The sequence below is a fragment of the Enhydra lutris genome, unplaced genomic scaffold (assembly GCF_002288905.1).
Source record: "Enhydra lutris kenyoni isolate GAN:26980312 unplaced genomic scaffold, ASM228890v2 scaffoldscaffold4, whole genome shotgun sequence".
NCBI lineage: Eukaryota > Metazoa > Chordata > Mammalia > Carnivora > Mustelidae > Enhydra > Enhydra lutris.
The window spans coordinates 12,090,009-12,104,302 of record NW_019154088.1 but is presented as its reverse complement, the minus strand read 5'-3'; the positions used below and the strand labels follow the sequence as shown (position 1 = coordinate 12,104,302).

Here is a 14,294-nt window from a genome sequence, read left to right as displayed (position 1 = left end):
ACTTTCTTTTTAAAGATTTTGTTTACTTGTTTGACAGAGAGAAAGACAGAGAGGGAACATAAGCAGGGGGAGTGGGAGAGGGAGAAGTAGGTTCCCTGCTGAGTGGGGAGCCCAACGCAGACCCCACGGATCATTGAAATACTTTGTGTCACAAGTTTTACATGAATCTCTTTTTTGGGGCACCTGGCTGGCTCAGTCAGAGGAATATGTGATTCTTGATCTCAGGGTTTTGAGTTTGAGCCCACATTGGTTGTAGAGATTAGTTAAAAAAAAATAAAATAAAATCTTTAAATGAATCTATTAGACATTTAAGGTGTTTTATATTGTTTTCTATTTTAAATAAGAAATTTGGGGCGCCTGGGTGGCTCAATTGGTTGAACAACTGCCTTTAGCTCAGGTCATGATCAAGAGTCCTGAGATAGAGTCCCACATTGGGCTCCCTGCTCAGCAGAGGGTCTGCTTCTCCCTCTGTCTGTCCCCCTCTCATGCTCGTTCTCTCTTTCTCTTTCTCTCTCTCTCTCTCAAATAAATAAATAAAATCTTTAAAAAAAAATAATAAATTTGCATTGAACAGTATTGTAGCTTAAGTCCCAGTTCCATTAAATCATTTCCCCGAAATGGAATTATTGAGTGAAGGGGTATATGAAGTTTCAGGACTGTTGTTTATTGTCGTAATGGCACTTAGAAACACTGAACCAGTTTTTACTCAGTCATACTCGAGAGTCTCAAATTAATGACTTTTATCACCTGAGAGGGTAAACCATAACCCCAGACGTTGAAATGTAAGTGGTTATGGAATATATGGAATGTTTGGCATCCTGTTTTGATTTTCTCTTTCCGTTAAAAATCATAGGCAATTAATGCCTTACCAGCTATGTCTAGAGTTATATAGCATTTATGTCAGGCAAAATAACACACTAAATGTAAGTTCTTACATAAAAACATGTCTAAGCTTTGAGTTATTTTCTCTTTTTTTTATATTAAGATATTATTTAAAATAAAATGCCATTTTAAGTGGATAGTTTGATGAATTTTGGTAGTTGTGTACAAATGTATAACTGCTACCATCAATGTGTAGAAAAGTTTCCTCACCCTCAGAAGTATCTTCGTAATCTTTACAGTTAATTCCTCCTCCCCATCCTCCTGATCTCTTCAACTTCAGGCAACCACTCCTCTGCCTTCTGTCACTGTAGTGTTTTTCTTTTTTGAGAATTTCACATAATTGGAATCGTAAAGTGTATATGGTCTTTTGTGTTTTAAAGATTTTATTTATTTATTTGATAGAGAGAGAGATAGCCAGAGAGGGAACATAAACAGGGGGAGTGGGAGACGGAGAAGCAGGCTTCCCGCCAAGCAGGGAGCCCCATGCAGGGCTTGATCCGAGGACCCTGGGATGATCCTGAGCTGAAGGCAGACACTTAACCACTGAGCCACCCAGGCGCCCCTGTGTTTTAATTCTTAGCTTAGCATATTTTTGAGGTTCAGTCGTATTACATGTATTAGCATTTTATTCCTTTACGTTGTTGAATAGTATTCCGTAATATAGATATCCAGTATTTGTTTATTCGCCAGTTGACAGATACTTGAGTTGCTTCCAGTTTTGAACTATTATGAATAATACTGCTATACACATTTGCATACACATTCTAGGATGGGCATTGGATTTTATTTCTTTTGGGTAAATACTTAAAAATGGAATTTCTGGGTCATATGGTAATGTATGTTTTACTTTGTAAGATACTGTCCTGCTCGTCTCCATTTTGCCTTCCCACCAGCAGTGTATGAGAGTTGCACTTGTTCACATCTCACCCACGGGATGTAGTCTTTTTAACTTCAGCTAGCCTTGTTGGTATATAGTGGTGTCTGTTGACCGATGATACTATAAGCTTTGGATTAACATCTGTTTTATGAATGCTAGCCTGTTTTGAAACAGTACAAAGTAAAATAAGTGTATATTCCCACATTGTAAGAACTGAAGTGGGCTGTGTAAGCATTTGTTTGAATAATTACTATAAAATTGAAGGCCCACCAAACATATGAAATGATTTTAGTAGCTTGGTGATGTACAGTTAAATTTAAGTGTCTTCCTACCCTTAGAAGGATAAGGTAATACTTCATTGTTTTTGTTTATATTATGCTGATTCTAGGTTAGTGGTTCACAAGAAAAGGATTAAACAGTGACTTGTATTGTTGAAAAGACTGGTGATTTATGAGCTTTGTATTTCTGAGATTATGGCCCTAGAGTTCTATAATTCTTGAACAATTGATTGAGAAATTTTAGATGAATTCAGAGATTAGATATAAAAGAAATATTATGAACAAATGATTTATTTCTTTTTGTTCCTCAGGACATTTTCATTCCCTCTCCAAGTTTGGAAGAACGATCAAGTGATGGGAAGAAAGGTGGAGATTTGCATAGTTCATCTTTGACTGTTGAGTGTTCTAAAACTTCAGAGATTGAACCAAAGAATACCACTGAGGATCTTGGGCTATCTTTGACAGGGGATTCTTGTAAGTTGATGCTTTCTACAAGTGAGTATAGTCAGTCCCCAAAGATGGAGAGCTTGAGTTCTCACAGGATTGATGAAGATGGAGAAAACACACAGATTGAGGATACTGAACCCATGTCTCCAGTTCTCAATTCTAAACTTGCTCCTGCTGAAAATGATAATATCCTGATGAATCCAGCACAAGATGGCCAAGTAGAACTGAATCAGAATGATAAAACAAAAGAGGATGACACAGAAACCAGGGACGACATTAGTATTTTAGCCTCTGGCTGCAAAGGCAGAGAAGAGACTGTAGCAGAGGATGTTTGTATTGATCTTACTTGTGATTCGGGGAGTCAGGCAGTTCCTTCTCCAGCTACTCGATCTGAGGCACTCTCTAGTGTGTTAGATCAGGAGGAAGCTATGGAAATTAAAGAACATCATCCAGAGGAGGGGTCTTCAGGGTCTGAGGTTGAAGAAATCCCTGAGACTCCTTGTGAGAGTCAAGGAGAGGAGCCCAAAGAAGAAAATATGGAGAGTGTCCCATTGCACCTTTCTTTGACTGAAACTCAGTCCCAGGCATTCTGTCTTCCAAAAGAAATCCCAAAACAAGAATGCCAGGAAGCTATGGAAGTTGAAACCGGTGTGATTAGTATCGATTCCCCCCAAAAGATTCCAGTACTTGACCAGGAATTGGAACATAAGGATCAGGAAGCGTGGGAAGAAGCTACTTCAGAGGATTCAAGTGTTGTCATTGTAGATGTGAAGGAGCCATCTCCCAGAGTTGATGTTTCTTCTGAACCTTTAGAGGGAGTGGAGAAATGCTCAGATTCCCAGTCGTGGGAGGATGATGCTCCAGAAATAGAACCATGTGCTGAGAATAGAGCTGATGCCCAGGAAGGAAAGAGTGCAGAATATGAAGGAGATCTGAAATCAGTGACTGCAGAAAAGGAACCTGTAGAAGTACATTCTCCACAACCTCCCTTGACTTTAGAGAGAGCAGGTGATGCTCTGGGACCTGACCTAGAGATGCAGGAGGCAGAACCTCCAGAGAAAACTGATAACGCATTAACAAAAGACTCAAAAATAGCTAATGCAAAGCAGCTGGGCTCAAGTGTAGACGCCCCGGAACCGGAGAAGGGCTCTGCCCATGCTTCGCAAAGCTTCTGTGAAAGCTCTAGTGGTGAGTGTGTTTAGAAATTGTTGTGTGTTTCCAACCAAATTGTGACTTGGAATGGAAGGTAGGAGGGAACTGTGCTTATATCAGGGCAGAAAGTTTTCTTGGAGTTATGGTTATGAATAGCCAATAATAGTTGTATGTCAGCATTGTAACTCAGGAATAATCAACATGAATTTTCTAAGTATTTGGAAATTGTATCAGTCTTGTTTTCTACTTAGGTCCCAACCATTTTTTTTTTAAATTTTTATTTATTTATTTGACAGAGATCACAGTAGACAGAGAGTCAGGAAGAGAGAGAGAGAGAGAGGGAAGCAGGCTCCCCGCTGAGCAGAGAGCCCGATGCGGGACTCAATCCCAGGACCCCGAGATCATGACCTGAGCCGAAGGCAGCAGCTTAACCCACTGAGCCACCCAGGCGCCCCCAACCATTTTTTATATTTTTGTATTTTGACAGTTTCCTTGAAATACAAGGATTTTTTTTTTATTACCCTACATAGTAAAATATTTAGAACTCTGTTAATGAGTGTACTGTTACTGTTTTTTTCCTCTTTATGGGCAAAAGTTATAAATTTGGTTCAACACATATATATCTTAAATGTTAAACTGGAAAAGGTATTAGTTTGTGTTCTTTACCTACTTTATCTAAGATCAGAATGAGAATATAGATTACTTTCTTTTTTTAAGATTTTATTTTATTTATTTAACAGAGAGAGAGAGCACAAGTAAGCAGAGGGGCAGGCAGAGGGAGAGGGAGAAGACGACTCCGCGCTAAGCAGCGAGCCCCATGCACGGCTTGATCCCAGAACCCTGGGATCATTACCTGAGCCAGAGGCAGCCGCTTAACCGTAATGAGCCACCCAGGTGCCCCACAGATTACTTTCTGAAATATTTGTGGAATATTCTATATGACATTAGCTGAAAAGAATCCCAACTTTCTAAATGCCAAGAGTTCGTATAATTTAAAAACAAAGTTTTTAAACTATGAGTTTAAAAAGCTATTGAGTTCGTATAATTTAAAAACAAAGCAAACTCCAAAAATAAAAAAAATAAAAACAAGACACCAAGTTAAGAAAACAAGCCTCTAGGGATATGAAAATGCAGTATTTGGGCATCATAGCTATTAGTATGGGTGATCGGACTTTCTGGTGGCTTATACTTGTCTAGGTGTGATTATTAGTAGTACTTTTTTTTTTTTGGTACCTTTCAGAATTGCCCCTGTTTGTTAGGAGTTAGGTTTTGTAATCAGGATTCCTCCCCCCCCCCCCCCCCCCGCCCCTTTTCAGAACAAGAAAATGTAGCTGACAAAGAAGTTAGGAGTTATGGGTTCAGTCTTTTCTTTCTAAAGTCAGGACTAGTTAATGATTAAGGTGGGATTAGAACCTACGTCTCCTGATTCTGAAGTCTCTGCTTTTTACTCCTGTCAACTGTGTAATATAGTTTCTCTGAATCTGACGAATAATTGCAACCATCTGAATGATCTAATATTGTTGAATATTTTTGTAATTGTGGTACATCTGAATATTGTTGTTGATCTAGGCTAAGAAAATATTAGAACCTATAGATTGTTTTAATATGGTTACTTAAGAAGATTTTTAAATTATCTTAGCAGTTGTATGCAAAAGAAGCTTCTAACATTGGGATATTAGTTCTGTCACATTAACTATATTCTCCATGAATTCTTGCTTACACTATTACTTGGCAGGGACAGTTTTTATCGTGGACATTCCCATAGTAAAACTTATTTTTGCTAATATTTATCTAGATTGTTGAAGATACTAGTAAGTTATTTTCTGCTTCAAGATTTTTTTTTGTTTTTTTTTAAAAGATTTTTTTTAAAGATTTTTAAAAGATTTTTTTTTTTAAAGATTTGGGTTTTTTTTTTTTTTTTTAAAGATTATTTGACAGAAGGAGACACAGGGAGAGAGGGGAACACAAGCAAGGCGAGTGGGAGAGGGAGAAGCAGGCTTCCCTCCAAGCAGGGAGCCCGACACGGGGCTCTATCACAGGACCCTGGGATCATGACCCAAGCTGAAGGCAGATGCCTAACGACTGAGCCACACAGACACCCCAAGATTTTAGTTTTTGAGCAGACAACTAAAAATAGTAAAGCCAGTAGTTGGACTGTTAGAGAATTAGTCTAAAGTAAATCATTCAGAAGAGCATGGCTAGAAAAAATTATTCTATACTTAAAATACAGTTATTTAGTTGCTAAAGTTAAAGAGAGACTAATTTAAATGAGAGTAACCTAAAAAGTTAATGGCTCTTTAGTCTGGAAAGACAGAATGAAAGGTATGAATTGGTTGAGTGCCAGGTTTGTTTAATAAGATTTCTGTACACTGAAGTTAGAAGGGTACTTTTGTTTTTTGTTAATAGCTTTATTGATTTAAAAAAAAAAGGTATCTGCTTAAAAAGTTCAAACAGGAAGGAGAAGAGGAGGATTTGGGAGAGAAAAGGAGACAATCACTATTAAGTGCCTATATCTACAGATAACTTGGAGACCTTTTCAGACATCTGTTTAAGGAGTCTCTCTTTATAAGATTTTACTTATTTGAGGGAGCGAACGAAAGCGTGACCGAGCACGAGTGAGCGGGCTTGCGTTTTCGAGCGGAGCAGGAGGGAGGGGGCAGAGGCCTAGGGAGGAACAGATTCCCTGCTGAGCAGGAAGCGGGATTCTGGGCGTGATCCCAAGACCCTGAGATCGTGACCTGAGGTGAAGGCAGGCGCTTAACTGACTGAGCCACCCAGGTGCCCCTTAAGGAGATATTGAAATTTGAAAAAGGAAATTTAGAAAGATGGTACTTAGAAACCTGCCTTATTCAATATAAAATACACTTTTGGTAGGTTGATTATGTGAAAAATTGTGACAAGTTAACAAGTCTGTAATTAAATCCACAAGTGGTAGTCTGTGATAGGTTAATAATGATCAAGGAAGCTAGTATGTTTTGTGCTTTAGCTCTAACCTTTATTGGCTTACTTTATGGAATTATCATTCTAATTAGCAATTAATCTCACAGAGAGACTCTTAGGGTATACTGTTTATGCATGATGTCACCCAGTATAGAAGCTCTTGTATTTTTAATTAGATGGTTTTTAATCAGTTGTAAGAAGTGACCAGTTCTTTTGAGCACAAAAGAAGATTAAATGGGCTATAGATTGTAACAAAGTTAGAAGTTGGGGAGACCTTCCTGATATTAAGAGCTTTAAATAATTACTTTGAACTAATGAATTCTCTAAAGTCCTTAGTAATAAGGACAAACACCCTGTTCAGCTGGCTTGATGATTGATATTCGATTTCCTTTTGTTCATTGCTGTCTTTCTTCATAGGTTGGTATGTTGGCATAGAGTAGGATAGCCCATGATAATCTGGGATAGCAAGAAGGGACTTGATAATTTAAACAGTAGGCATGCTAAATGTCAGAGAAAGAATTAAATATGTGGAAAATTCCAGTATTAAAGGCTAAAATATTATTTTGCAGGATGGTGATAACTTGACTAGATTAGTGGTGTCTTTCAGTTGAGTTGAACAAAAGCAGAGAAATGGGAAAGCATTTGGAGGATATTGAATAGAGGCTTTGTGAATATGAATAATTAAAGGCTGCATCTGATTAATTGAATGCTGACTAAAGACTTAGGAATTTATCTTCTAGTGGAAATTTTGGCATTTTGTCAAGGGGCTAACATGTTCAAAGTAACATTTTATAGGAATGTTGCTTTGGTTGTTTTGTGCTGAAAGTATTCTGGGTTGGGGAAAGGGGAAGACTTCAGACAGAGCATGGAGTTGATAGGCTGTGGTAATAATTCAGTAATGAGTCATTGAAGGCCCAGATAAATAGTGTCAGTGTTGCCTATAAAATTAGACTCTTTTTTCCTATTAAGCTGTAGGAATGCAGCGGGGTCAGTGGTGCAAAAATAGTTTTTCGTGTTATCTTGTGCCGTGCAAAGGAAACCCTCTTACAGGGAAATAGAGTGTTCAGTAATTAGTGTTTGCATGTTATGTTTGCATATTATAGTATGACATAGAAGGATGGATTTAAACATTTCATGTAGATTTTTAAAAAAATCTGCATGGTCAAACATAATAGGAGGGATGGTTCCTGTCAATAAAACAGTGCAGTGCAGGTGATTGTTCCAGGAACCAAAATTTTGTAAAATACATCTTTGGAATGTTTGATATTTGTGAGATTTTTTTTTACTTTTTAGTTTCTGTATCTTTTCTAAGTTCTTCTTTATTAACCTAAAGGACTTGCTTTTTTAGGGAATTGCCAGAGAATGAATCCTTACCTACCTGCCCCATTTCTCTTTTTTCTGTTACTGTAGTGGTTTTCTTTGCCATTTAAGATGTGATTCTGAGGGGTGCCTGGGTAGCTTATTTGGTTAAGTGTTGTCTTTTGATTTTGGCTCAGGTCGTGATCTCTGGCTCTGCTGCCCGGCAGGGAGTCTGCTTGAGGACTCTTTCTCTCCCTCTCTACCTATCCTCTTGCTCATGCTCCCTTGCTCTCTCTAAAATAAATGAATCTTTAAAAAAAAAAAAAAAGCATGACTCTGTGATTCTTCACTCATACTCTTTACAGTTCCTTTAGCTGAGCATATATACTTCTCACCCTTTATTTCTAAAGTGTTTTTCGTTTTCTTTTTTCATCCCTTCAGGTTACTAATTCATTTTCTTTCATATGTAGATATAAGAGATGTTTTTTGTTGTTTTGCGACTGAAGAAAAAAGTATCAAAGTGCTTTATATAAAAGATAATAAAGAACAGAAGTGGAATTGGAAAAAGATGAAAAGAGAAAAATGTATTATCAGAAATAAACTTGTTCTTCATCCAGTTCCTGGCACAGAGCTCCAAAAATCCGTATAATTTTCTAAGTGATAGGAATATCTTTTGTTATACTTTTTTTTTTTTTTTAAGATTTTATTTATTTATTTGAGAGAGAGAGAACACGAACAAGGAGAGGGAGAAGCAGACTGCGCTAAGCAGGGACCTGAAGTGATGCTGGATCCCCTGATGCTGGGATCCTCAACTGAGCCAAAGGCAGCTGCTTAACTGACTGGTCCACCCAAGTTCCTCTCTTTGTTATTCATATTCAACCCTTTCAGACACTTATGAGATTATGTGGATGAGGCGATTTAGGGTGGTATTCCTACACAGCCTCAGGACAGGGCTGTATACCAGGAAGACCTAGGGGATTGAAACTTTCAGCCCTGCCCACCCTTCTCCTGGAAGGAAGGGCTGGAGAGAGAGATAAAAGCTCGGTTAAAAACTCTTGAATAAGATTTAATAAGGTTTCTCCTTGTTAGGAGCCAGGAGGGTGGGTATCTCATCCTAGTTGCTTGGGGCATAAGCTCCTGCGATCAGAACCCTTCTAGACTTCACTCTGTACAGCTTCATCTGGCTGTTCATCTGTGCCCTTTTATAACTGGTAAACGTAAGTAAGTGTTTCTCTGAGTACTGTGAGCAGCTCTTGTAAGTTAGTCATTACCTGAAGGAGGCTGTCGTAGGATCTTCAAGATACAGCTAGTTGGTCAATAACACCGGTTAACAACCTGGCTTTGTGATTGGCATCTCTAGTGGGGGCAGTCTTGTGGGACTGAGTTTTTAATTTGTGGGATCTGATTCTGTCTCCAGGTAGATAGTGTCAGAATTGAGACACCCAGTCAGTGTCTGCTGAGAATTGGAGAATTGCTTGGTGGTATTAGGATACACAATGGGCAAAATGTTTGCGAAGGAGTAGTGACTGGGTATGGCAGATTGTAGGTATTTTGGGCCATCAAAGGAAAGTAAGTACAAATTTTCATAAGTGATGTTTTAATAGGAGCAGTCTGGCACAGTTCTTTTTTTTCTCCCAAACTTGGTCATTTTATTAAAAGAGGTAAACAAATCAGGAAAATGTGATTTTGGCCGTTGACTAATTTGATTAGTAAAAATTTGGAACCAAGGCCTAGTTAAAAAGTGAAGTTTTATATCTTAACAAATGTTTTATGTTATTGATGACTAACCAAAATGTGTGTATAGGGAATGCTCATATATGTGAGATTTACCACTGTGCCGACATTTAGGTATGAATATTACTGTCATGGCCTAGAGTGAGTGCTGGTCAGTACATGTTACTTCTCATCTCCTGTTTCTTAGGGCCTCTAAACTTTGGACGTCTTCAATTTTTCTGTTTTCTGATTGTATGCTTTGTGTCAGTCCTGTTGGTGGCTATAATGAGAGCACAGAGAATAGTAGGAAATTGGTTGGGTGGTCTGGTGAGGGGGGTTGGGAATGAGCCCAATTTAGGGAGCACAGGAGAAGAATAATTGAAATATTTCTTGCAGTTCTTTTCAGTTTTACTTTTTTTGATAATTCAGTTTTGGTCATCTTTTTTTCCACCTCCAGAAACTCCATTTCATTTCACTTTGCCCAAAGAAGGTGAGATTATCCCACCATTGACGGGTGCAACTCCACCTCTTATTGGACACCTGAAATTGGAGCCCAAGAGACACAGTACTCCTATTGGTGAGTGGCTAAAACATAATGGTATTTAAAGCAGAATTTCTGAGGTACCATTCTTTATGCAAGTGATTCTTTTAGATCTGAGGAGTTGGGTCTGCCTGATAAGGTTGGTTTTTGTCTTAGGAAGAATAAGGTTGTAGTATTGGATTCTATGAATTTACTCCCAAAAGATTTTGAGCCGTAATGAAAAGAAAGAAAGGGTGGAAGGAAGGAACAGAAAGATTACTTATGAGGATTGTATTCTGTTACTTTCAAGACAGTAGAATCTGAGTGCTAAGGAATGATACAGAGCTATTTTTATAAGGTAGGGTCAGAAAATAGGGTAGAAGTACTATTTATTCAGTACCCTGGCTATCAGTCTGCTGCTTGACAGGGCAGGAAAACTTAGATCCTCCTTCCCTGAAGCAGCCAGTAGTCTTCTGCATTAACCTATTTGTTTTCTCTAGTCAGTGCTGGGAGGTAACAATCATGCCGTCTGGAGTCTCCTGCTACCTATGCCTGATGCTGGCAGATGTGGGTTGGCTGAGGGCTCATGCAGCATCCTTTGTCCAGATGCAGAAGTGGAACTGAATCCTGTTGCTCCTCTTAAGACCAGGTGTCAAAACTAGTGCGTAGTTGTTGATACTGTGACAGGATCTATCCTAGGAACCCCCTGCAGTCCTGCAGAGCTGTGGAGCCAAACAGGCAAAATGATGACCTTGAATTGTAGTTTTTCCTGTTTGTATTTTAGTGTTCTTTCTTCCTCCTGCCTCCCTTGTTTCAGGTATTAGCAATTATCCAGAAAGCACCATAGCAACCAGTGATGTCATGTCTGAAAGCATGATGGAGAGCAACGATCCCATACTTGGGAATGTAAAAGATCCTGGGGCTGCCCCAGAAATGGATGATAAATTGTGTCTAAAAATGAAACTGGTCAGTCCTGAGACTGAGACAAGTGAAGAATCTTTGCAGTTTAATCTGGAAAGTAAGTTTATTTTATGTTAATCTTGGGTAATTAGTAGCTGCAGATCATCTGAGAAGTATTAGTTATCTTCTAGTTACTGTGATTAATACTTGTATTACTAAATGTATCTCTGAAGTCTTGTTCTTATAGATTTAATTCTTTGCTTTCGGCTAGTCACTGTAGTGTTACTGAAGACACTTCATTTTATAATCTTTTGTGTGTTTGTTTTTCTGTAGTAAACCTGTATCTCTAAAGTAATTGGTTTCCATATTCAGAGAACAATTAAGAAAAGGTAGACACTGTAGGATTGTGGATTCATGTTGTAGGCTTATGTTGACTATTTTCATGTTAATTAATTGCACATCCATTAGTATGGCTAAAATGCAGAGAAGGTACAAAGGAGGCTGAAAAGTAGGATCCAGATTCGAAAAGGCCTTTTACATGATGCAGAAACACTGAAGAATTTTAGGTTAGGGAGTAATACCAGATGTGTTTTTTTATTTTTATTTATTTATTTTTTAAAGATTATTTATTTATTCATGAGAGAGAGAGGGAGGCAGAGGCAGAAGGAGAAGCAGGCTCCTGTGGATCAGGGAGCCCAGTAATGTGGGATTCCATCCCAGAACCCTGGGATCATGACCGGAGCTGAAGGCAGATGCTTAACTAACTGAGCCACCCAGGTGCTCCAGATTTGTTTTTTTAAAAGGATCAGCTGAGTGTCTAAAAATATTTTGCCTTTGCATTCTTCCTTGCCTTGCCTTGCCCATTTCCTGTTCTCCTGCCTGGAAAAGTCCCTCTTTGTTTAACCAGGAAGTAGGGTCACTACTAGAGGAGGTGGAAATGAGGGGTTGAATCTGAGAAGTGAAGAGTAGACCAGAGAGAACCTTGGGACAGGGAAGAAAGAGGGTCGGGGGAAAAAAAAACAGTATGAATTTACATCAGAATTTAGTTTTTATGATAGTGCTCTAAAGTAGATATTCTTATTTCCAGACACAGAGAGCTGTTCCAGTTACATACCTAAGGTCACAATAACTTTTTTTTTTTTTTTTTTAAGATTTTATGTATTTATTTGAGAGAGACATAGAGCATGAGCTAGGCGGTGAGGTGTGGCAGAGGGAGAGGGATGAGCAGACTGCCCACAGTGTGGAGGCCCACTAGGGGCTTGACCCGAGGACTCTGGGATCGTGCCTAAGCTAAAGTCAGATTCTGAAGTGACTGAACCATCCAGGTGCCCCAGTAGTTTTTTAAAACATATTTATTTTAGAAAACAGGGAGGTAGGTGGGGGAGAGGGAGAGAGAGTCTTAAGTAGAATCCATGCTGAGCATGGAACCTGAAACGTGACTCCCATCTCAGGACCCTGAGGTTATCTGAAACCAAGAGTCTGATGCTTTAACTCACTGTGCCACCCAGGCACCCCGCTAAAGTCACAGTAATTGCTAAGAGGTAGTCCTAGAGTTTGAATCAGATCTGTTTGACACAGAAGTTTATATAATACTTCCAATAGGTAGTTTCTAAATGCTATTTAATGGAGTTAGAGCAAGAAGTCTTAAAGGATTGTAAAGGAACATTCAACAAAGAGGACTAGAAGAGTATGAAGATGGAAGTCTGTGGGGAGGAGAATTAAGAAGGTAACAACGTGAGACACAAAAGTAAGGGTCTGATAAGGTATATGTGAGAATGAACAGTGGATTTGACAATTAGAATCCATTTGGTGACTCTAGCAAGAACTATTTCAGTATGGTGCTTTGGGTGGATGCTATACTGAAGGTAATTGAGGATTGATGGGGAAAAGAGGTAGCAGATACATTATCCTTTAGAGAAGTTTGAGGAAAGAAGGAAAAATATGCCAAGTTAGAAATTCAGGATTGGAAATATTTTTTCATTTTTATGCCTATAAATATAGGGGCCTAAGGAGATTTATAGAGTGGAAGAAAGTCTTCAAAGAGATTGGTTAAAGATGAGGGATCAAGGGAAATAGTTGGTGGATCAAAATCCTAGGGGCATTGGGAAAGGAAGTTTTCAAAGACTACCACTAGAATTGGTGGACTTGAATAAGAAGTGCCTTGCATTTTCTGTGGAGACCAAAGTAAAGAAATTTTAGCCAATATACTTTGAGTTCTTAAGATATACCAGGCAGTTTACATGTACAGCTCAGTAAATCTCACAGTAAACCTGTGAAATAGGTCCTTTATTACCCTCATTTTATACTTGAGGAAACTGAGGCATAGGGAGACAGCAGCTTTCCTAAAGTCGAATGCCTAGTAAATAGAATAGCCCGAATTCAAAGTAGTTTTAAGAAACAGGAGTGCATGGCTGGTTCAGTTGGAAGAGCGTGCGACTCTTTGATCTTGGGGTTGTAAGTTCAAGCCCTGTGTTGGTTGTGGATTCAACGTAGAGATTCCTTAAAAAAATAAATTATTAAAAAAATAAAGCAAAACAAAAATGGGGTGCCTTGGTGGTTCATTTGGTTAAGCATCCAGCTCTTTGTTTCAGCTTAGGTTATGGTCTCAGGGTCGTTACATCAAGCTCAATATTGGGCTATGTGCTCAGTGGGAAGTCTGTTGGAGATTCTGTCTCCCTCTCCTGTTGCCCCTATTCCCCCCACACCCTGTGCACACATGCTCGCTCCCCCCCCAAATATATAAATCTTTTTAAAAAATTAAAAAACAACAGTCGTTTTAAGAACCAGAAGTCTGGGTCTGAATTACATTGCTATTCTGCTTTTCAGTGCTTAGTAATTTGAATCTTACTACTCAGAAATTAAAGTATTACATGTTTCCATTTTTATTATATCTAATATCAAGTGGGGTCTATCAAGAGAGTATGTGGTAGCCTTGAACCTTTATTTATATTTTTTAATGATTTTATTTATTTTTTTTAAAAAGATTTTTATTTATTTATTTGACAGAGATCACAAGTAGGCAGAGAGGCAGGCAGAGAAGAGAGGAAGGGAAGCAAGCTCCCTCTGAGCAGAGAGCCCGATGTGGGGCTCGATGCAGGGCTCCATCCTGGGACCCTGGGATCATGACCTGAGCCAAAGGCAGAAGCTTTAACCCACTGAGCCACTCAGGCGCCCCTTAATGATTTTATTCTTAAGTATTTTCTACATTCGACATGGGGCTTGAACCCACAGCCCAGAGATCAGGAGTCATGTGCTCTACTGACTTAGCCAGCCAGGTTCTCCTCCC

At 38.8% G+C, this 14,294-nt stretch overlaps 1 protein-coding gene across 8 annotated transcripts in view; it reads left to right on the top strand.

Annotated features, from left to right (window-relative positions):
• The window catches only part of LOC111158598 (tumor protein p53 binding protein 1), a 76,160-nt gene that overhangs the window by 31,401 nt on the left and 30,465 nt on the right, over positions 1-14,294 (top strand). For 7 of the 8 annotated variants that reach the window (XM_022520774.1, XM_022520743.1, XM_022520753.1 and 4 more), the window contains 3 exons: positions 2,349-3,672; positions 10,046-10,165; positions 10,926-11,126. In XM_022520774.1, coding sequence (XP_022376482.1) covers positions 2,349-3,672; positions 10,046-10,165; positions 10,926-11,126 — 1,645 coding nt within the window. The other variant, XM_022520784.1, reaches the window with a different exon arrangement.